The 25,342-nt window shown below is 40.6% G+C and overlaps 1 protein-coding gene across 2 annotated transcripts; it reads left to right on the forward strand.

Moving 5' to 3' along the window:
* Positions 11,507–14,371, forward strand: LOC109727032 (serine/threonine-protein phosphatase 7 long form homolog). Of its 2 annotated transcripts, XR_002220695.1 has the most exons (4): positions 11,507–11,624; positions 11,695–11,785; positions 13,303–13,734; positions 13,826–14,371. XR_002220695.1 is itself a non-coding variant. In XM_020256892.1 (3 exons), the coding sequence occupies exons 1-3, from the start codon at positions 11,608–11,610 to the stop codon at positions 13,441–13,443; spliced, it is 249 nt and encodes an 82-aa protein (XP_020112481.1). In that variant the 5' UTR covers positions 11,516–11,607; the 3' UTR covers positions 13,444–13,834. The 2 variants fall into 2 exon arrangements, 1 of the variants encoding a protein (XP_020112481.1); XM_020256892.1 differs by having other exon boundaries at positions 11,516–11,624; positions 13,303–13,834.

A 25,342-nucleotide genomic window follows, 5' to 3' on the forward strand; every position in this document is an offset into this window, starting at 1 on the left:
AATAAATTTGACATATGACAGATGATGGGTTTGACGAGCTATTTCATAACCTGTCTAGTCGGGGCTCATGATAGAAGGACTGTATCACACGATAACTGCACCAAGAGGTTCAGTATTTCATTCTTCTGGTATGCTACTATATGCTTCTAGGTATCACTGGTAGATTGTGAAACTCATGAGAATTATCTAAATGATCGATAATTCTCATTGGGCTGAGTTGGAATTCTTCCTACCGAGTGAAAGGAGTTTTAGTGATATTATTGACAGTGATTAGAATATATCTTACTACCAGATAGAATAGATCCTATGGGGTCACACACATAAGAGGTTACGACTAATCGAATAGCTGGATCGCGACTTTTAAATTGCCGGAGGACATAATTATCAATATGTTGATAATTGGACAAATATGTAATTGTTACAAATTAGTGGTATTAAAGTGCAAATATTGCAAAAGAGGACTTCTAACAGTTAGTAAGTTGTGAGAAGGCTTATGTGCAAATGTTGTATTATTAATTTGATTCGAACAAATTAGGATTGAGTTCAAGTCGATTTAAATTGGAATTTAATCGATTGAATCAATTAAGGAAAAGATAAATTAAATCTAGATTTATTCTTATCCTTAATGGTAATTATATTATTATAAAAGAAATTTTATCCTTCTTTATAAGATATGGGAGTTTTTGGAAAATCCTAGTTGTCATCTTTCTCCCTCTTTCTTCTTCTCTTCGATCTTTAGTAAGAAAAATGTTCTTTGCAAGAGAGCTAGCACCTCGGTGAGGATATCGATAATATCACCAATCTCGTATGGATACTTATAGCGGCCGGACGCGTGTGCGACGTCAAGAGAACCTAATTCCACGATCATCATATTGCGATAAAAATCTACCCGTGCAAAGGTGAAGATTAAATCTTTCTTTTTCTTCTTTAATCTTAAACAACATGAGAGATCTGTTTGCGTGGTTTTAGAGATCGGATCTCGTTTTTTCAAAAATCAAATTTGTTTGATTTTTTTCCACTACGATTTTACTATATGTAATTTTCTAACATACAGAACTGTCACGCTTGCTTCTAGAATATCTGTGATCTGTCATGAAAGAGTCAAACTGCTTGTACTATTGTCAATAAGAGTGCTTTAAATCATAAAATGATTTCTTTAACAAGCAAATGTGGCCCTCATTTCCTTCAACAATAAATCACTCCAACTGTTTCACATAAATTTGCTCCTCAAATTCTCCATGTAGAAAAGCTGTCTTAACTGATATCAAGCTACTGAAGATACAGATTATTTATAGCTACTAACGATGAAAGACCACAAATAGAAGTATGCTTCACAGCGGGTGGAAAAATATCACTAAATTCAATACCTTCTACCTTACTGTAGCCCTTAACAACTAAACAAACTTTGTACCTTATATCTTCTACACCGGGGATTCCATCATTTTTTTGAAGATCCACTTGTAGCCAATAATTTTCTTGCCTGTAGGCAGTTTTATCAACTCCCATGTCCGATTCTTATGGAGTAACTCAATCTTCTTATTCATCGCCATCAACCCTCTATAGAACTGGGATTAGAAATAGCTTGATTATATACGGAAGGTTCGCCTTCGTCTTCTATATCTTATGCCACTGAAAGAGCTTAAGCCACTAAATCCTCATACCCATATCTCTATGGTTGTTTGATATGTCTTCTCGCTCTACCTGTAGCAATACTCTACTTTTTAGTTTGTGGGGTTTTATTAACTGAGGTATCTGGCAACTGAATTTATTTTGACTGGAAAGAACCTTACAATTGAACTATACTATCGGTCTCTACCTCTACCTGCTTACTAGCACTTCGGGTCTCATCAAAAGAAATATGGTTAGGATATAATATAGCAGACTCATCAAATGTGACATCCCTATTAATGAGTAATTTAGACAATTCAGAACACCACAATATATATCCTTTTACCCTCGATGCATGTCACGCGCCGCGACCTCCAATTTGAACGGTTCGGGCACGTCCACAAACGCTGAACGGACAGAACCTTCCCTGTTCGCCCAAGGCTCCACCTAACATGTATAGCAATCCAAACAAGATAGAATTGGAGTATACATGGCTTGCACGAGGGCAAGCAACAACCGTCACAAGTGAAAGTAATCTAACTATTACATCCATACATTGTAACTTGATCACTTTGAATCAAATACAAGGCTTACACATTTTCTTTACATTCATTCTTCCAATATACATAATCATCTCTCAAATGAATTTTATTACATTTTCCATTCATCAACTATAATAGATGAAATACATATGGTGTCTCTATACTCAACGGCAGTCCGCTATCTAGAGCACGATATCCATGCCGCGATCCTCGACCGCCCCGCATACGCTAGGACCTGCATGGTTAGTGGGATGAGAACTACAACAAAGTTTCCAGTTGGTTCGGCCGCGGACCCCGCCGACTCGCCCACTAGATCTACTCAGGCATATGTAGGAAAATGATAGATAGATAGCAAGCCAACTAATGCAAAGCTACTACAATGCCTGAACAAGTAATGAATCAATACGTGATATAATCATGATGATGCATGCATATCTTTCACTTGCTAAACTAAATCCCATACTTGTCGGGGAGAATACCGCTACAACCCAACGGGATATATAATACAATCCACACTTACCTTGGCTTTTACCCAATCATCCCGGTTAACACATGGTTAACCCCAAAACTCACAACCAAAATCCCTTTCATTCGGGGAGAATACCGCTACACCCGAGGGACCGTTTTCTGGGGAGAATATCGCTACACCCAGTGGTGACAATTTCGGAGCACACCGCTTGAGAGGAAGCTACCGCCCTTAAGCCAAGACTCAATGTGAGTATGATCCAATCCTCAATTTTGAGGATGTATAGCCACTCATGCCATTCTTGCCACTTACCACAATGCTCTTTAAGGTTTGACCTTATCCAGTATACCTATCCTCGATGCCAATGTCACAATGTCACAATATCACAATATCACAATGTTTACTAATGTCATTGTCCAACATTCCATAATGCTCTTAAGATTTTACCTTGTCTAGCATACCATATAAATCATACCCGCTAGTGTCAATGTCACCTTTGTTTACTAATATCATAGTCCACATTCATTTCATACATTCATAGGGTTCTACATGCATGGTCCAATATCAATTTATATGTTCTCGTACATAGAAGCATACAAGAGATTCCCAACCATAACCCAATACCCTACAATGCATGAATGCCATAATACACATATATGCTTAAGAAAGGCGATATAGATATAATGAGAAATTCGATGATTTCGGATAGCACCCTCCACCTTGTAGTGATGCCAGAAGACTACTACTCAAATCCCGCGATTTATGGCCGCCTATTTCCTCGACCTATAGCAAACGAAGTCGAAATGAGGTTTTTCCCACATATCTCGACGTAGACACAACGGAACTCCGAACCGAGTCTTTCTACGCGTCAGTTTATCCGCCAATTAGGGCTACAAGATATCAAACCAAAGTTAGATCTCATAGTTTACAAAATTTCAATTTCTAACCCTAAGGTTTTTATCTTTACCAAATAACCCCCAAAACATGGAGATACAAGAACTAATCTACCATAATAGCTTCTAGATACAACAACTAGAAGGAAACTAACCAAACCCTAATCACAAAACCCTCAAATCATATAATACTTATCTCAATCCAAGCTTCTCTCCATGCAAGGCTTGTAGAAGGAGGTAGCTTCACCTCCAAGTAAGCTTTACTCCACCATCTCTCTACCATTGGAGCCATCCCAAGGAGAGAGAGAGAGATCTAGAAAGAGAGAGCTCTCTCAAGTGTTGGTGGTGTGAGGGAAATGAAGGCTCACCACAAGAGAACCCACATATAAACACTTACACATGGCATAATTGCACCTAGCCCCCTTACACAACAGGACTTAACCATCTTTGAGAATTTTCGCGTACGGGGTCCGGACCTTGCACTCAGGGTCCGGACCCCAAGAGCACTTCCAGCCCAGAATGAGCTGAAACCTTCCCAGTTTGCTTTCCCATGTCCAAACCACCTATACAATGTGTTCCGAAGCATTCGGAAAATTAACGGACCTCACGCCTCGTCCACAGCCACACTCCGGTCAATTAGACGGAAGTTCAGTACAACCTATTGGGGATTCAGTATGTTACAATGCATAATCAATAAATATGCACTTTTTAGCCCTAGGTTCCAATTTACCTTCATTTACATAAGTATAAGCAGGACAACCAAATATTCGTAAATTAGAATAATCAGAAGGACTACTAGACCATATTTACTTTGGAATTTTGCAATCAAATACCGAATGTGGATATCAATTTACCATATAACATGTCGTAGAGATCACCTCTGCCCAGAAACTCTTTGCCAAACCAGTATTAGAGAGATAGAGCAGGCTCTCTCCAAAAGAGTAATGTCCATCCGTTCGGCCATCCTATTTTGCCGTAGAGTATGCCTAACGGTCTTATGTCTGACGATTCCTTCATTTTTGCAGAATTCTTCAAACGTTGTTGAACAGAATTCCAAACCATTGACAGCCTTTAATCTTCTGATCTTTTTTTCAGTTTGCTTTTCAATTATAGCCTTCCACTTCTTGAAATAATTAAACACCTCATCCTTACTTTTCAAAAAGAATATCCACACTTTATGAGTAGTCATCAATAAAAATTACCATATACCTAGCACCACCGTGAGTAGGAGTACGAGAGGGTCCCCAAAGATCATAATAAATATAGTCCGAGTACCTTCTGATCGATGAACTGCGGCCTTAAAACTGACTCTCTTTTATTTGTTAAGAAGACAATGCTCGTAGAAATTCAACTTTTTTAAACTCTGACTACCAAGTAGACCTTTCTCACTCAATTCCGTCATACCATATTCACTCATATGGTCCAATTGCCTGTGCTATAATCTATCACAGTGGAACCTTGTAGAATATATAACATGTTGAATAACTTGGCCTTCATCACTACAAGATTTCTTTTAGTGACCTTCATCAATCCGTCAGCCGAATAATACATAAAGCCTTTAGCATCAAGTGTACCCAATGAGATCAGATTTTTTCTCATATTTGGAACATACCGAACCTCAAATATAGTCCTCACCACTCTATTGAACATTCGTATCCTAACAGTGCCAATACCAATAACTATACACTTAGCATGATTTTCCATCAACATAACTCCACCTTGAATAGGCTTATATATCGAGAACCACTCTTTTTGCATACAGATATGGTAGGAATACGCAGAGTCCATAAGCCACTTATTATGTCTGCGTGTCTTATACGTAACTGTGAAGACAATATCATTCCATCTGATTCTTCTACTACATCACTTGCACCTGTCTGAATATTTGTACTTTTTTAATCTTGATTCTTATCACCGTTATTATTCAGTTGTTCTTTATTTTTTAACGGGCTTTGTTTGCAAATAGCCCCCTCACAAATTTTTTTTTAAAAATAGTCCTGTCCAAAATTTATTTGCAAAAATAGCACTATCCCCGTCACGTAAGCGTCACATCAGCGCCACGCGGGCGGGGCTGGGGCCAGGTGTTTAAGTTGAACACGGTGAACCATTCACCGTGTTCAAACACGGTGAATGGTTCACCGTGTCCAATGTATCATACAGACCCAAGTCTGGGTGTCTATAATACATAGGACACGGTGAATGGTTCATCGTGTCCAATACGCGGTGAACTGTTCACCGCGTATTGGACACGGTGAACCATTCACTGTGTCCTATACTAATACCCCAACTAAGTCTGGGGTATTTGTATTGGACACAGTGAATGATTCACCGTGTCCAGACACGGTGAATGGTTCACCGTGTCCAGACACGGTGAACCATTCACCGTGTCCTATACTAATACCCTAACTAAGTCTGGGGTATTTGTATTGGACACTGTGAATGATTCACCGTGTCCAGACACGGTGAAGCATTCACCGTGTTCTTTTAGAATACACCCCCCGAGCTGTCTTCCTCTTCCCCCCAACTCTCTCTCTCGATCTCTCTCTCTTTCTCTCTCTCTCTCTCGCTCTCTTCCTCTTGCTCTCTCTCTGGTCGACGCCGACGCCGACGCCGCCCTTCACCGCCGCCGCCCTTTGTTGCCCGAGGTAGCTCCCCACCCTCATTCTCTCTCTAGCCTTAGAAGCCCTCCCTACCCCCCATCTCTCTCTCTCTCTCTCTCTGTGGCCCACCCCGCCGGCGCCGGCGCCGCCCTCACCTGTCCCGTTTGCTCTCTCTAACCGCTCTCTTTTCCTCTCATTCTCACTGTGGTGCAACGCCCCCCCCCACAATGGCTTCTCATTGTGAGAAGCCTCTGTGAGTCTCACAAGGGCTTCTCACAGTGAGAAGCCTTTGTGAGGCCTCTCATTGGCAACCCCCCCCCCCCCGCTCACAGTGGCTTCTCTCTGTGAGAAGCCTCTGTGAGTCTCACAGAGGCTTCTCACGGTGAGAAGCCTTTGTGAGGCCTCTCATTGTGCAAACCCCCCTCACAGAGTCCTCTCACTGATTGTTCTCGGTGTCTTTGTCACATGTCAATCCTTAGCTCTTAATTGGCAAAGCAGTCGCGCCGACCGTACTTGTACAATGGTAATAGCATCTCTTACCCTCTCTTTTGTTGTATGTTAGAAATGTGGTATGTCTTGAGTTTAATATTTTTGTACATTTTATTATATTACTTTAGAACTCTATATCTGGCGATTGTGTTCCTTTCTATATTCATTGGGATGAAAATTTTGTCGAGAACAATAATGTACCACGATATATTTGTGGCCGTAAAGAATTGGTTGCGGTCCGAAGCCATATCTCATTTCGAGATTTAGAGATGGAAATATACAATGTTACTAATTATGATCGAGTGGAAGACCGTCTACGCACACGGTGAAATGTCTAATGGGAGGCGAATGGAAATTAGTTAATGTATCAAATGACAATACACTATATGGCATGATGAGAATTTTTTCGTTCCATGGATGTATAAAATTATTCGTGGAGAAAGATGTGTCGACGACACACGACCGTCCAAATACCGTTTATCAAACGGAAATGCGTCGTAGTCGCAATGATCAAAGGAATTACGTCAATCGCGAACGAGTTCGTACATCAAGGTATAAAGTAATGGTCTTTATAATTCTTTTTCGTAATTTCTCAATTAGTTTAGGTGCGCGAAATTAATAACTTTGTCTTGCAAGTGTTACAGAGAGTTTGGAGTCCCATCTCTGCCAGTTAGTGCGGTATTGCCATCTGCTATGATAAATTCGTCTCCGTTGGTTGATCAAAATAAGTGGTAGGTGATTATATAATTTAGTTACATGAAAAATTAATGTGAATAGTTAATCTTATATATCTCTACAGGTCTACTGTCCCTCCTTATCAAAGTGAAGGTCCATCATCTTATGTTCATAAATGGACGGATTGGGAAGTCAGAACCACTATCCCTCATTATCAAAATGAAGGTCCATCATCTAGTGTTCATGAATGGCTGGCTTGAGAAGTAAGAAATACTATCCCTCCTTATCTAGATGCAGGTCCAGGACCATCTAGTGTTTATGAATGACCAACTTGGGAAGTAAGAAATACTATCCCTTCTTATCAAAATGAAGGTCCATCATCTAGTATTCATGAATGACCGGCTTGGGAAGTAAGAAATACTATCCCTCCTTATCAAAATGAAGGTCCATCATCTACTTATCGTGAATGGACCAATCTGGACGTGACTACAACCGATAATAAGGACGTAATTCGAAGTAATGAGGAGTATATTAGTGAAACTGATGAAGAGGATCAAGGGCGAATTGATGCTGATTCTAGTGATGACCAGGAATTCTTTGTTCCGTGTTCTTTGGATCCTAATCATGACGGTGGCTTAAATGCACTCGCATGCGCCATTCGAGATTAAGGTGTTGAATGGATTGAAAACTCAAATGTCAACAACGAAAATGTATCGGACCCGGTGGAATTCGAGGAATGTGAAGATCAACGACAACGGTTTCGTCTGGGTAATGAAATAATTAATCAAAGCATTGTTGATGCATATAATGAACAAAATATTGATCAGGGTCCTCCAAGTGATGAAGCATGGGCTAATCGGACTTTTCTGATAAATCATCTCTAGTAAATGCTTTGGATGCTTGGTACATTGCACATAATGTGCAATTTAAAATTATTAAGTCAAATACAACTAGATATACTGTGAAATGTGTGGTCGATTCTTGCCCATGGAGATTACATGCCTCTCAACCGAAAGGTAGTTTATTTTTTAAAGTAAAAATTTATAAAGGTCCGCACACTAGTTTGGTTTCAATTCTGAATACAAGACATCGAAACTGTATATCATCTTTCATATGTCAATTTATACTACCTACACTGAAGGCAAGGTTTACAATGAGTCCTATGGAAATTCAAGCTCGAGTTCAGAGCGAGTTACACGTTAGCATATCATATAGCAAGGCTTGGCGGGCACAGAATAAAGCATTACAAATTATATACGGCAGTTGGGAGCAATCATACTGCGACCTTCCTCGATACTTCTCTATGTTGGAATCAACAAATCCAGAAACTATTACAAAGATTGATTATATTAGTGTGGCGAGCAATACGAGAATGTTTTCACGAGCCTTTTGGGCTTTTGGACTGTCGATTCATGGTTGGGAGTATTGCCGGTCATTACTTAGTATGGATGCTACCCATTTTTATGGAAAATATGGAGGCCACGCATTAATTGTCACAGGTGTCGATGCCATTGGTGGTTTATTTTCGCTAGCTTTCGCAATTTGTGAGGGGGGAGAATGGTTCGAGTTGGGAGTGGTTTTTAAGTTGCCTAATAAGGTATATAACAAGATCTCGAGTTATTATACTAATTTTAGATTGTTTTAAAGGCCTAGCGAATCTCGTTGCATTTGTATTCCCACCATCTGAAGATCATGCTCATCGATGGTGTTTGCGATATATGAAGGCCATTATGAATATTCATTTCAAAGCAAAACACTTACTTAAAATATTTTATCGAATTAGGAATGCTTCAGAAGAACGACAATATTACGCATTAAAGGAAAAATTGAAGACTATGGATGAAGAAGTTTGGCTTTGGGTTGACAATCTTCATAACGATAGGACATACTGGGCTAAAGCTTTTGATGGTGGTCGACGATTTTATATTATGACAACTAACCGATCGGAAAATTTAAATAGGGTGTTGAGGGGAGTTCACGAGTGGTTGAATTTTTTCTAAAACATCGGGCGGATGGCGCTGCAATGTTTACACAATTTGTATCGATTGTTGAAAACACCATCAATAGCCGGATGAGAATTGCTAGAGCATATACAGTTCGACGATTTGGATTTCACGAATTCGAAATACTTACTAGCGGTGATGATCAATACCAAGTGATTATCAATGGAAGCAGTTCTACATGTTCATGTTTGTGTTTGCAACTCACAGGATCCCTTGTTCACACATTTTGTCATGTTGTAGTTCTTCACACATGAACATAGATTATTATGGCTTATGTTCTCCTTGGTACACTGTCGTATCCTATTGAAAGGCTTATAAACCGCAGTTCCACCCGGTTCCTGATCGTCGTTATTGGGTCGCGTCATATGAATCCCCTATATTGCCACCACGCGGGAGAAGGAAAAAGAGACGACCCAGATCTACGCGTATCCGTTATATTATGAACGAAGCTGCTGGGAATAAGAGGGGCAAGTGTAGTATCTGTAAACAGCCTGGACATTATAAAAGCACTTATCCTGAAAATCAGCAAAGAAGGACCGAGAGACGTCATCGATAGGTTTTTCTATATGAAAATGACACTTAGCTTCTTTAATATTTTATGCTTACACACTAATATTATATCATGTTGTTTCTAACTCAGATTTATTTTGCCAATTGCAGATGGACGATCATGACGAACTGGGACCTATTGATATATCCGTGCTGACTGAGCAGCCACGGCATAGATCTACTTTGATCAGAGAGGTGGTGAATTTTTTTTAAACATTTCTAATTTACGTAGATCTACTATGATCAGAGAGCTGACATTCACAATCATGCAGGGTTATTCTCCTGTTCAATTTACGGAGCATGGCAGTAAAAAGAACAGATGGCAGTGCGAGCATCCTGCGGTGTTAGACTTATTGAGACGAGCAGGATTTTATTACATTTCACGATTGCGCCGCCTACAGCTCGATCAGTCATTATTGAGAGCATTAGTCGAGAGGTGGCGGCGGGAGATGCAGAGTTTCTATTTGCGACACGGAGAGATGAGTATTACATTGTTGGACGTCACAATTATTGCGGGATTCTGCGTCGATGGTAGGGCTGTGACTGGAGGGGGATCCTATAAGTGGGGGCGGGTTACTTCTCGGGGTGGTTCCGCAGAATATTAGGGGTGGTGAGATTAAGATCAACTGGTTATATCAGCATTTCTATGATATCCCCTTAGATGCACCTTCCGCTATTGTTCGAGCTACAGCGAGAGCATATATTCTATTTGAGATAGGATATAGTTTATTTTCAAATCCAAGCAGGAATAGGGTGCATTTGAAATGGTTGCCACATCTAGAGGATTTTGACCTTTGTGGTGAGTTGGCATGGGGTGCAGCCGCGCTAGCTCATCTTTATCGCGCCCTAGGAAATGCTTGCATCAGGGGGAAGGTCGAGTGTTNTGATCAGAGAGGAGGTGAATTTGTTTTAAACATTTCTAATTTACGTAGATCTTCTTTAACTTATGTACTAATTTTGAGCTGACATTCACAATCATGCAGGGTTATTCTCTATTCAATTTACGGAGCATGTCCGTAAAAAGAACAGATGGCAATACGAGCATCCTACGGTGTTTGACTTATTGCGACGAGCAGGATTTTATTACGTTTCACGATTGCGCCGCCTACAGCTCGATCAGTCGTTATTGGGAGCATTAGTCGAGAGGTAGCGGCGGGAGACGCAGAGTTTCCATTTGCGACACGGAGAGATGAGTATTACATTGATGGACGTCGCAGTTATTACGGGACTTTGCGTCGATGGTGGGGCTGTGACTGGAGGGGGATCCTATCAGTGGACAGAGCTCTGCGGGTTACTTCTCGGGATGGTTCCGCAGAATATTAGGGGTGGTGAGATTAAGATCAACTGGTTATATCAGCATTTCTATGATATCCCCTTAGATGCACCTTCCGCTATTGTTCGAGCTACAGCGAGAGCATATATTCTATTTGAGATAGGATATAGTTTATTTTCAAATCCAAGCAGGAATAGGGTGCATTTGAAATGGTTGCCACATCTAGAGGATTTTGACCTTTGTGGTGAGTTGGCATGGGGTGCAGCCGCGCTAGCTCATCTTTATCGCGCCCTAGGAAATGCTTGCATCAGGGGGAAGGTCGAGTGTTATTGTTTTGGGACATTAGTTCAGGTACAATTTGCGACACGGACCCTTACAATACTTCTATTTAAGTCATGATTTTTGTTTTCATTTCTAGTAAGAATGTTTTATTTGTATAGATCTGGGCATGGGACCACCTGCACATTGGCCGCCCTGAGGTAGTAGGAGCGCAGCCTGAGCTTGTCGACATGCCATTAGGGTGTCGGTAAGTATTTTTTCATTTTAAGTTTTCTATATACTATTTATGCAAAACAAATATGATATAAATAAATCAGGTGGAATACTAGGCTGGTTTTTCGGGACAATGTCAGGACTACTGACATTGAGTTTTATCGTGATCAGCTGGATCAGCAGTTAGAGTCTCAGGTAAATAAAAGTTACTCAATCTGTCGAATTTTGTATTCAATGCTAATCTACTTATTTTTTGGATTGAAATTTTGTTTTAGTTTGAATTCTAGGAGGTCAGTACAGTAGTTTAAGGAACAAACATAGAGGCAACTAGTCCAAAAACTACAGGAAGATATGGTTCTGACGTGATATGGAACTAGTTCAAAAACTGCATCAAGTCAACAAAATATGGTTTCATTATTAAGTGATTTGACGTTTCGACGGATTGCCGAACCGACTTAGCCAACGTGTTCGCTTTACCTCAATTAGGTTTGTACACGAGCAATTTCAAGTTAGGGTCTCAATCCTGCAAAATTGCATTATCGAACTTAGTGAATACACTTTACTAGTTTCAACTTCCAACTAGTTTCAACTTCCAACTAGTTTCAACTATTTATGATAACATAATTTCAACTTCCAACTAGTTTCAACTTCGAACTGCATATTAACTAGTTTCAACTTCCAACTGCCAACTGCCAACTAGTTTCAACTAGTTTCAACTTCTAACTAGTTTCAACTATTTATGATAACAGAGTTTCAACTTCCAACTAGTTTCAAGTTCCAACTGCTAATTAACTAGTTTCAACTTCCAACTGTCAAAACCAATATATATATATATATATATATATATATAGAGTCCGGCTACTATACTATTGATAGTAACAAGTCTTTGGTACTATTGAGTTTTCTACCGTTAGATGTACCCTTTGATCATTTCCACCCGTTAGATTATACTATTAAACCAACCACCCACTCAACCCTAGGGGACCACTATCATCCTAACCGCACATCCTTTCATCCAACGGCCAAAAACTCAATAGTACCAAGGGCTTGGTACTATTGATAGTATAGTAGCATAATTCTATATATATATATATAGTTTTTCTGGGTTTCATAACAAACATGACTTAATAATCAAGAAACTCATGTCAAATGCCTCTTAGGATCAATACCATCATCCTTAACAAAAGAATAGTGTATAATTACCTTGGATTTTCTTGCTGTTTCTTGCTGTTGCATTTCTTTTCACCTCCACTTCCATCTTGTTCCAAACCCCTCTAAATACTTTCTAAACTCATAGTTAACTAGCCCCATACTTCCAAATTAACTCGGGGATACCACATATTATCCTGAAGCCTTACTTTGATCTATTTAATCAAAGTTAGCGTCGCAATCCGAAAATTCCTTTCTCACTTTGTTTCGTGCCCAATTCGCGCCCAAACACTCATTTATCTCCGGATTTCATTCTCACACGTCCAAAATCACTCGGGGAAGATGCCCAACTAGCTCCAGCTTCACTTCGATCCTCTCGCTCAAAGTTGACATCGCAACCTAAGGTTTCCATATATTATAACACCAATATATGTGTTTTCCTTTCAATACTTCGTCATATTTTCATAGTAATCATATGTATTTTTCACAATAGTTTATTTTTGATAACACGAGATCAACATAGTTTAATTTTGATAACTAATTATATGTATTTTTTACAATAGATTACATGGAGGCCTTATGACGACACAGTGTTAGAGACGCTCCCACCTTTTTGTCTGGCGGGGTCTCAGGTTTGGCGATCGAGGACTACCTTAGTCTGCTTCCACATTATTGAGCTCCATCATCCCGATCGTGTGCTTTGACAGTTTGGGCTATTACAGTATATACCTGAAGCAGTGCTTGCCATACCTCGCATCAATTCACGAGGCAGAGCAGATGAGGATTGGGCGGCATATCATGCTTCATACATTCAGCGTTGGAATGATAGATTGGTAGATATAGCAGAGGTGGCCCCTGGGACAGATCCAGATCCGATACGAGTTACTATTGTTTACATGCAGTGGTATTGAACGATCACCAGGAGGTGGATATCTACACCTGTACAGCGGCCACCACTCGCGTATCAGCCATGTGGGCACGTCGAGAGAGTATTGGTATGATTGTAATATATAATATCTTTTTATATTTAGTTTTATATATAGAAGAAAGTTTCGTATAATCTTTTTGATTGTTCTTTTATTTCAGGTCGATATCGTGCAGAAATCACATTATACGATCAAACGTGTCCTGCCGGATATTTCAGGAAGTAGAGCATTAGATGCCCTATCACAGATTGCCGATCAGATGGAAGCAGTTTTGGAGAGTTTGCCTACGCTTCCACACTCTGTACCTCCAAGACCAGCAGACTATGGTGGAGCATCGACGTCTAGCCATGCACCAGTATATAGTCCACCGAGGCCATCATCACCTATAGAGGAGCCACTTTATGCTGATGTTATGGACCCGGCACCAGCACCAGTACCACAGGATCCACCTCGAGCAGTTGATATTGTTTATTATAGGCGCCGACGACATATGAGGTCTATCCGTACAGATCAGCCCTCCTCTTCAGCTCCTCCACGGCCAGACATACTACCGACACCTGCCACTGCTGTGATTGAGCCGGTTATTGAGGGTGCTGCTATCGAGCATCTTGACCAGTTGGAGATTTTAGAGCCTTTTGATGAGCATGGTGTTGATCGTGGTCGCGGACGTGGTAGGCGACGTGGTCGAGGGGGTAGGAGGAGAATGTAATATTATATTTCTATATTATTGAAAAACTTGCTTTAATTTTGGATATTTTGTTGTGATTATCTGGTATTGATAATTTATTGAGATTCTGTTGGTAGTAATGTTATATTGTACTGTTGTGTTGTTGCTGTGATATTGTATTGTACTGTTGCGTTTAGGTATTTGTATTGTATTGTTGTGTTGTGATGTTGTGATGTGTATTGATTTTATTTTTTGCTCCAAAAATATGCCGATGTTGTAAAATGTATTTTGATTTGGTTTTTGGCGCCAAAAAAAGGGCTAAGGTTGGCTAGTTGTATTGGACATGGTGAACCATTAACCGTGTCCAATACAAATCGCCGGCACTTAACCAAAAATCGGCTAAGTGCGGGAATTTGTATTAGACACGGTGAACTGTTCATCGTGTCCAATACAAATTACCAGGCTGTACTTGTATTGGACACAGTGAACCATTCACCGTGTTCAATACATACCCCAGATAGCCAAAAAATGGGGTATTAGAATAGGACACAGTGAATGGTTCACCGTGTCTAAACGCGGTGAACAGTTCACCGCGTATTGGACACGGCGAACTATTCACCGTGTCCTATATATTATAGACACCCAGACTTGGGTGTGTATAATACATTGGACACGGTGAATGGTTCACCGTGTTCAACTTAAACACCTGGCCCCAGCCCCGTCCGCCTGGCGCTGATGTGGCGCTTGCGTGGCAGGACCAGGGCCATTTTTGCAAATAAATTTTGGACATGGCTATTTTTAAAAAAAAAATTTGTGAGGGGGCTATTTGCAAAAAAAGCCCTTTTTTAACTTAAAATAATCAGTTTTTATGTGACCCTCTTCTTAAACTACAAATCAGATTTCTATATTTTGACTTAAATCTAAATTTACCTCTATTACCGGAACCTTTCTTCCGAGACCTCCTTTTAGTGACCAAGTCTTCTCTTGAAACTCCACCTGTCTCATTACTTATTTGCATGTCAATCCTTTCTTTTGAAAGTAGAGAAGACTTGACATCATTGACACATAATATCTCGTTCAAATAAGAAAGTATAATAAAAATTTTTATAAGATGGCAGTAAAAAGCATAATAATAAAAGGGACTCATCCTCCTCCTGGATTTTGATATTTATAGAGTAAAGATCCATAATAATAGAATTAAATTTATTCAAATGAGACTTAATAGAGGTACTTTTTGCCATACGTAACATGAAGACACGTTGCTTCAAATACAACTTGTTGGTGAGAGACTTCATCGTACAGAGAGACTTCAATTTAAGCCACAATAGTGCAACGGTCTTTTCATTCAAGATCTCGCGTAATACGTCATTAGATCAACATAATTTTATTGCCATAAGAGCTGTCTCATAATCTCCTTCTGCTCCACTATCAACAAATCGACATCTTCTCATTTTCCAACAGTGTCTTCTACAATCCTTACTATATTAGTATAACACACATCTTAACTTGTTATATTGCGAAATTGTTGGTCCACAGCCATTGGCCTATGTCTACGAGCAAAGACGGAACAAAAATTTTATTAATATCGAAAGTGGAATACAAAGAAGATATCTCTCCCAAATTACAATCCCAAAAATAAAATATATATTTGACGCGTACATGCATAGCATCTGCAATTTAGCACGTCCGTACAATGGGATCCGGTGGATCAGCTCACACAAAAAAGAAACACATACCACACCTCTCACCCTGGTTGTTTAATTAATTAGAGCACTACTAGAGTCCTCTCAGCCAAGCACCACCATCAACTTGGGCTAAAGGCTTTTTTTGCAAATAGCCCCCTCACAAATTTTTTTTTTAAAATAGCCCTATCCAAAATTTATTTACAAAAATGGCCCTGGCCCTGTCACGCAAGTGCTACGTCAACGCCACGCGGGCGGGGCTGGGACCAGGTGTTTAAGTTGAACACGGTGAACCATTCACCGTGTTCAAACACGGTGAATGGTTCACCGTGTCCAATGTATTATACACACCCAAGTCTGGGTGTCTATAATACATAGGACACGGTGAATAGTTCACCGTGTCCAATACGCGATGAACTGTTCACCGCGTTTAGACAAGGTGAACCATTCACCGTGTCCTATTCTAATACCCCATTTTTTGGCTATCTGGGGTATGTATTGGACACTGTGAATGGTTCACTGTGTCCGATACAAGTACGGCCTGGTAATTTGTATTGGACACGGTGAACAGTTCATCTTGTCCAATACAAATTCCCGCACTTAGCCGTTTTTTGGTTAAGTGCCGACGATTTGTATTGGACACGGTTAATGATTTACCGTGTCCAATACAACTAGCCAGCCTTAGCCCTTTTTTTGGTGCCAAAAACCAAATCAAAATACATTTCACAACATCAGCATATTTTTGGAGCAAAAAATAAAATCAATACACATCATAACATCACAACACAATAATACAATACAGGTACCTAAACGCAACAGTACAATACAACATCATAGCATCACAACACAACAGTACAATATAACATCACTACCAATAGAATCTCAATAAATTATCAATACCAGAAAATCACAACAGAATATTCAAAATTAAAGCAAGTTTTATAATAATATAGAAATATAATATTACATTTTCCTCCTACCCCCTCGACCACGTCGCCTACCACGTTCGCGACCACGATCAACACCATACTCATTAAAAGGCTCTAAGATCTCCAACTGGTCCAGATGCTCGATAGCAGCACCCTCAATAACCGGCTCAATCACAACAGTAGTAGGTGTCGGTAGTATGTCTGGCCGTGGAGAAGCTGAAGAGGAGGGCTGATCTGTACGGATAGACCTCATATGTCGTCGGCGCTTATAATAAACAATATCAACTGCTCGAGGTGGATCCTGTGGTACTGGTGCTGATACCGAGTTCATAACATCAGCATAAGGTGGCTCCTCTATAGGTGATGATGGCCTCAGTGGACTATATACTGGTGAATGGCCGGACGTCGATGCTCCACCATAGTCTGCTGGCCTTGGAGGTACAGAGTGTGGAAGCGTAGGCAAACTCTCCAAAACTGCTTCCATCTGATCGGCAACCTATGATAGGGAATCTAATACTCTACCTCCTTAAATATCTGGCAGGACACGTTTGACCGTATAATATGATTTCTGCACGATATTGACCTGAAATAAAAGAACAATCAAAAAGATTATACGAAACTTTTTTCTATATATAAAACTAAATATAAAAAGATATTATATATTACAATCATACCAATACTCTCTCGACGTGCCCACATGGCTGATACGCGAGTGGTGGCCGCTGTACAGGTGTAGATATCCACCTCCTGGTGATCGTCCAATACCACTGCAAGTAAACAGTAGTAGCTCGTATCGGATCTGGATCTGTCCTAGGGGCCACCTCTGCTATATCTACCAATCTATCATTCCAACGCTGAATGTATGAAGCATGGTATGCCGCCCAATCCTCATCTGCTCTGCCTCGTGAATTGATGCGAGGTATGGCAAGCACTGCTTCAGGTATATGCTGTAATAGCCCAAACTGTCAAAGCACACGATCGGAATGATGGAGCTCAATAATGTGGAAGCAGACTAAGTTAGTCCTCGATTGCCAAACCTGGGACCTCGCCAGACAAAAAGGTGGGAGCGTCTCTAACACTGTGTCGTCATAAGGCCTCCATGTAATCTATTGTGAAAAATATATATGATTAGTTATCAAAATTAAACTATGTTGATCTCGTGTTATCAAAAATGAACTATTGTGAAAAATATATATGATTACTATGAAAATATGACGAAGTATTGAAAGGAAAGCACATATATTGGTGTTGTAATATATGGAAACCTTAGGTTGCGATGTCAACTTTGAGCGAGAGGATCGAAGTGAAGCTGGAGCTAGTTGGGCATCTTTCCCGAGTAATTTTGGACGTGTGAGAATGAAATCCGGAGATAAATGAGTTGCAAACACAAACATAAACATGTAGAACTGCTTCCATTGATAATCACTTGGTATTGATCATCACCGCCAGTAAGTATTTCGAATTCGTGAAATCCAAATCGTCGAACTGTGTATGCTCTAGCAATTCTCATCCGGCTATTGATGGTGTTTTCAACAGTCGATACAAATTGCGTAGACATTGCAGCGCCCTCCGCCCGATGTTTTAGAAAAATTCAACCACTCGATGAAACGTTGCGATCACAAAAGCTGTAATTGGTAAGGCGCGAACTCCCCTGAACACCCCATTTAAACTTTCTGATCGGTTAGTTGTCATAATACCAAATCGTCGACCACCATCAAAAGCTTTAGCCCAGTATGTCCTATCGTTATGAAGATTGTCAACACAAAGCCAAGCTTCTTCATCCATAGTTTTCAATTCTTCCTTTAATGCGTAATATTGTCGTTCTTCTGAAGCATTCCTAATTCGATAAAATATTTTAAGTAAGTGTTTTGGTTTGAAATGAATATTCATATTGGCCTTCATATGTCGCAAACACCATCGATGAGCATGATCTTCAGATGGTGGGAATACAAGTGCAACGAGGTTCGCTAGGCCTTTAAAACGATCTGAAATTAGTGTAATAACTCAAGATCTTATTATATACCTTCTTAGGCAACTTAAAAATCACTCCCAACTCGAGCCATTCTCCCCTTCACAAATTACGAAAGCTAGCGAAAATAAACCACCATTGGCATCGACACCTGTGGCAATTAATGCGTTGCCTCCATATTTTCCATACAAATGGGTAGTATCGATACTAAGTAATGGCCGGCAATACTCCCAACCATGAATCGACGGTCCAAAAGCCTAAAAGGCTCGTGAAAATATTTTTGTATTGCTCGCCACACTAATATAATCAATCTTTGTAATAGTTCCTGGATTTGTTGATTCCAACATAGAGAAGTATCAAGGAAAGTCGCAGTATGATTACTCCCAACTACCGTATATAATTTGTAGTGCTTTATTCTGTGCCCGCCAAGCTTTGCTATATGATATGCTAACGTGTAACTCGCTCTGAACTTAAGCTTGAATTTTCATAGGACTCATTGTAAGCTTTGCTTTAGCGTAGGTAGTATAAATTGACATATGAAAGATGATGTACAGTTTCGATGTCTTGTATTCAGAATTGGAACCAAACAAGTGTGCGGACCATTATAAGTCTTTACTTTAAAAAATGAACTACCTTTTGGTTGAGAGGCATGTAATCTCCATGGGCAAGAATCGACCACACATTTCACAGTATATCTAGTTATATTTGACTTAACAACTTTAAGTTGCACATTATGTGCAATGTGCCAAGCATCCAAAGCGTTCACTAGAGATGATTTATCAGAAAAAGTCCGATTAGCCCATGCTTCATCACTTGGAGGACCATGATCAATATTTTGTTCATTATATGCATCAACAACGTTTGATTAATTATTTCATTACCCAGACGAAACCGTTGTCGTTGATCTTCACATTCCTCGAATTCCACTGGGTCCGGTACATCTTCATTGTTGACATTTGAGTTATCAATCCATTCAACACCTTCATTTCGAATGGTGCATGCGAGTGCATTTAAGCCACCGTCATGATTAGGATCCAAAGAACACGGAACAAAGAATTCCTGGTCATCACTAGAATCAGTATCAATTCGCCCTTGATCCTCTTCATCAGTTTCACTAACATACTCCTCATCACTTCAAATTACGTTCTCATTATCAGTTGTAGTCACGTCCCGATTGGTCCATTCACGATGAGTAGATGATGGACCTTCATTTTGATAAGAAGGGATAGTATTTCTTACTTCCCAAGCCGGCCATTCATGAACACTAGATGATGGACCTTCATTTTGATAAGAAGGGATAGTATTTCTTACTTCCCAAGTCGGCCATTCATGAATACTAGATGGTCCTGGACCTGCATCTAGATAAGGAGGGACAGTATTTCTTACTTTCCAAGCCGGCCATTCGTGAACACTAGATGATGGACTTTCATTTTGATAAGGAGAGATAGTGGTTCTGACTTCCCAATCCGTCCATTCATGAACATAAGATGATGGACCTTCACTTTGATAAGGAGGGACAGTAGACTTGTAGAGATATATAAGATTAACTATTCACATTGGTTTTTCATGTAACTAAATCATACAATCACCTACCACTCATTTTGATCAACCAACGGAGACGGATCCATCATAGCAGATGGCAATGCTGCACTAACTGGCAGAGATGGGACTCTAAACTCTCTGTAACCCTTATAAGACAAAGTTATTAATTTCGCGCACCTAAACTAATTGAGAAATCACAAAAAAGATTTATAAAGATCATTACTTTATACTTTGATGTACGAACTCGTTCGCGATTGACTTAATTCCTTTGATCATTGCAACTACGACGCATTTCCGTTTGATAAACGGTATTTGGATGGTCGTGTGTCGTCGACACATCTTTCTCCACGAATAATTTTATACATCTATGGAACGGAAAAATACTCATCACGCCAGATAGTGTATTGTCATTTGATATGTTAACTAATTCCCATTTACCTTCCATTGGACATTTCACTGTGATGCGTAGATGGTCTTCCACTCGATCATAATTAGTAACATTGTATATTTCCATCTCTAAATCCCGAAATGAGATATTGCGTCGGACGAGAGAGAGAGAGAGACACCGGGTGGGCCGGCAGCGGCCGCTGCGGCAGCGGCGGGAGTGGGCAGGCTCTTGTGGGGGGTGGGGTGAACGAGATAGATTGGCGAGAGAGAAGGAGAGTAAGAGTGACACCGCGTGGTGGGGGGAGTGACACCGAAGAGTGACACTCTTCGGAGACACTCAGAGTGTCTCCGAAGAGTATCACTCTTCGGAAACACTCCGGAGAGTAACCGTTGGGGGGAGGGGGGGGGAGTGTCACTCTTCGGAGACACTCCGGAGAGTGATACGTTTGGGGGGAGTGTCTCAGGAGAGTGACACGTTAGGGGGGAGTGTCTCAGGAGAGTGACACGTTAGGGGGGAGTGTCTCAGGAGAGTGACACGTTAGGGGGGAGTGTCTCAGGAGAGTGACACGTTAGGGGGGAGTGTCTCAGGAGAGTGACACGTTAGGGGGGAGTGTCTCAGGAGAGTGACACGTTAGGGGGGAGTGTCTCAGGAGAGTGACACGTTAGGGGGGAGTGTCTCAGGAGAGTGACACGTTAGGGGGGAGTGTCTCAGGAGAGTGACACGTTAGGGGGGAGTGTCTCAGGAGAGTGACACGTTAGGGGGGAGTGTCTCAGGAGAGTGACACGTTAGGGGGGAGTGTCTCAGGAGAGTGACACGTTAGGGGGGAGTGTCTCAGGAGAGTGACACGTTAGGGGGGAGTGTCTCAGGAGAGTGACACGTTAGGGGGGAGTGTCTCAGGAGAGTGACACGTTAGGGGGGAGTGTCTCAGGAGAGTGACACGTTAGGGGGGAGTGTCTCAGGAGAGTGACACGTTAGGGGGGAGTGTCTCAGGAGAGTGACACGTTAGGGGGGAGTGTCTCAGGAGAGTGACACGTTAGGGGGGAGTGTCTCAGGAGAGTGACACGTTAGGGGGGAGTGTCTCAGGAGAGTGACACGTTAGGGGGGAGTGTCTCAGGAGAGTGACACGTTAGGGGGGAGTGTCTCAGGAGAGTGACACGTTAGGGGGGAGTGTCTCAGGAGAGTGACACGTTAGGGGGGAGTGTCTCAGGAGAGTGACACGTTAGGGGGGAGTGTCTCAGGAGAGTGACACGTTAGGGGGGAGTGTCTCAGGAGAGTGACACGTTAGGGGGGAGTGTCTCAGGAGAGTGACACGTTAGGGGGGAGTGTCTCAGGAGAGTGACACGTTAGGGGGGAGTGTCTCAGGAGAGTGACACGTTAGGGGGGAGTGTCTCAGGAGAGTGACACGTTAGGGGGGAGTGTCTCAGGAGAGTGACACGTTAGGGGGGAGTGTCTCAGGAGAGTGACACGTTAGGGGGGAGTGTCTCAGGAGAGTGACACGTTAGGGGGGAGTGTCTCAGGAGAGTGACACGTTAGGGGGGAGTGACACAGAGAGAGAGACACCGGGAGGGCCGGCAGCGGCCGCAGCAGCAGCGACACGATTGGGAGACTCTCAGAGTGGGGTGAAGAGATAGATTGGGAGAGAGAAGCGAGTAAGAGTGACACGGGGGGGGGAGTGACACCGAAGAGTGACACTCTTCGGAGACACTCAGAGTGTCTCCGAAGAGTGTCACTCTTCGGAAACACTCCGGAGAATGAGTGTTTGGGGGGGGGGAGTGTCACCGAAGAGAGACACTCTTCGGAGACACTCAGAGTGTCTCCGAAGAATGTCACTCTTCGGAAACACTCCGGAGAGTGATACGTTTGGGGGGAGTGTCTCACGAGAGTGACTAACAAGAGCCACAGAAACAGTGTCCAGTTAGGAATCGAGAATTAACCGTTTCATCAGCGCGGCTGGCACGAACATGTTACCATTATCGTAGAGAATGGGAGAGAAAACAACATACAATCTTTACACCATACAGAATTCAAATTGTAAAAACATGTAAAATAATATAATGAAATCTTGAGATATAGACCGCTAACACAAAGAAAGATATAGGTAACCCTACCTTTAAAATAGCTCTTGTTATTACATGGTGCTATATAAACACCGGCATTTCTTAACTAACGGNATTCACCGTGTCCAATACAAATACTCGAGACTTAGTTGGGGTATTAATATAGGACACGGTGAATGGTTCATCGTGTCTAAACGCGGTGAACAGTTCACCGCGTATTGGACACGGTGAACCATTCACCGTGTCCTATGTATTATAGACACCCAGACTTGGGTCTGTATGATACATTGGACACGGTGAACTATTCACCGTGTTTGAACACGGTGAATGGTTCACCGTGTTCAACTTAAACATCTTGCCCCAGTCCCGCCCATGTGGCGTTGACGTGGCGCTTGCGTGGCAGGGCCAGGACCATTTTTGCAAATAAATTTTGGATAGGGCTATTTAAAAAAAAAAAATTTGTGAGGGGGCTATTTGCAAAAAAAAGCTCCACAATTAATTAGAGCATGGCTTGACCTCTTCTAACGAGGCCGTTGGATTTATATAGTACATAGCTTCAATGTAGAGTCTAACTTCAATATAATTGAACTAGACTTTTATTTACACTCCATATAAGCCAAATTAAATCTAAATTATATATTATTCTAATCAGATTAGAATTTATCTTCAATTTAGATAACTATAAATATAAACTAAAATTTAACAAAAAATTTTATTTGTTCTAATTATTATGTAAATTTAAGAATTTATTATAGTGATTATAATGTTGTAGGATATTTTTTGATTGCATGGTTAGGGGGTACTTAAGAAATAAAAAATAAGTATTAAAGAAAGTAGTGAATGACATTCTTCATTAATAAAGTGTTGAATGATTCACTATTTTTTGTAAGGTTATAAGCATTCGCCGTTTTTCTATAAGGTCAATGATTCACCCCTATGACATTTTTCTACCATTTTGGCAAAATTTGAAGACTGACTTAGAAAAATAAAATCTTAAACGGAAGTGGTGAATGAAATACAGTTTTTGTGCTTTCATGAGCTTATAGAAACTTTTAATTGAAAGCGGTGCACCATTTATGGTTTCCGTAAAGTGGTAACTAGTTTACCGATGCTTGCATAGTCCCACATGACAAAAAATAAAAATTTTGGACGCTTCGCTTTTACAATTACACATCTTTATAGGATTAGTCGGCAAAAAATTCCAGCCCGGTATAATCATGCATCACCCTTGCAAAATCCAAGACAATAATTCCACCAATTACCGACCGTCCTTAGCGCAATTGGCAAAAATGTTTGGTGGTTGGTATCCGAGACTCAAATTTGAATTCTAGTTGATTCACATTTTCAACTAAATTTATTTTTAAATGAAATAAATGAAGCGGGTAGTATGCTATCTTTTTTTTTAAAAAAAAAATTCCGCCAATTCTAGTTCTAAATATTCCATTTCTTGGCAAACAAAATGAAAAATATAAAAAAAGCCCTTCAAGTTACCCAGATATTATTTTCTTGGGGGCAATTGCTTATATACCCTTGAAAAGTTTCGGACTTTCCGATTTACCAATCTTAGAAGGCTAATATTGAAAATACCCTTCCTACGTTCCAACTTATTTCTAATATACCCTTAGAGTTAAAATCTGTTAAGTAACTCTGTTAGCTCTATAAAATTACTATTTTGCCTTTTCAAATATATTCTTCCACCATCACTTTCTTTCTTATTTGCCCTTAAAGTCAGGGGTATAAAAAGTATTTTAACTTTTGGTCTTTTCTAATATATCCTCTACCGTCACCAACCTTTCTTATTTGCCCTTAAGTTAAGGGTAAAATTGGTATTTTAATTTTTTTTAACTCACGTTTAATCCGGATTAACTTAACAGAAGATAACGTATTTTGCAATAACGGTGGAACATATGAGGAGTATTTTAGAAAGAAAAAAAAATTAAGGGTACATCGGATATTTCCAAACGTATGAGAGGTATATAGCCAATTATCTCTATTTTGGTAATACAAAGAGCAATGCTAAATCTAAAACTCTGCCCATCTAAAAGTAATTATTTTTCAAAGAGTCTTACCAATCCTTTTTTAATTATAAAATCCAACAAGTTCATAAATTTTAAAATAAATAGAGTATTAAATTTGTTCCGGTAAGTAGTTATACAAATAATAGTGTTTTGTGTTTTTTTTTGTGTGTGAAAACAATGGTGATGTGGAGGAAGAACCACAGAATCCATCACTCATGACAACAGAAAGCAATCGTCAAATAAACAAGAGGCAGTCATTCCTTACCCACATCCAGCGGCCGGGATTCCACCTACCTAATCCGAAGGCAGCCGATCCTATCCTCATCCCCCCAGGTCCGAACTCACGGTCTAAAGCTCGTCTCCTGTCATCAATCAACCCCATTGGCTGTCTCTTCCTTTCTCTGCTTACCTATTATAGTAGTAGA

Source organism: Ananas comosus, linkage group 22 (assembly GCF_001540865.1).
Source record: "Ananas comosus cultivar F153 linkage group 22, ASM154086v1, whole genome shotgun sequence".
Classification (NCBI taxonomy): domain Eukaryota; kingdom Viridiplantae; phylum Streptophyta; class Magnoliopsida; order Poales; family Bromeliaceae; genus Ananas; species Ananas comosus.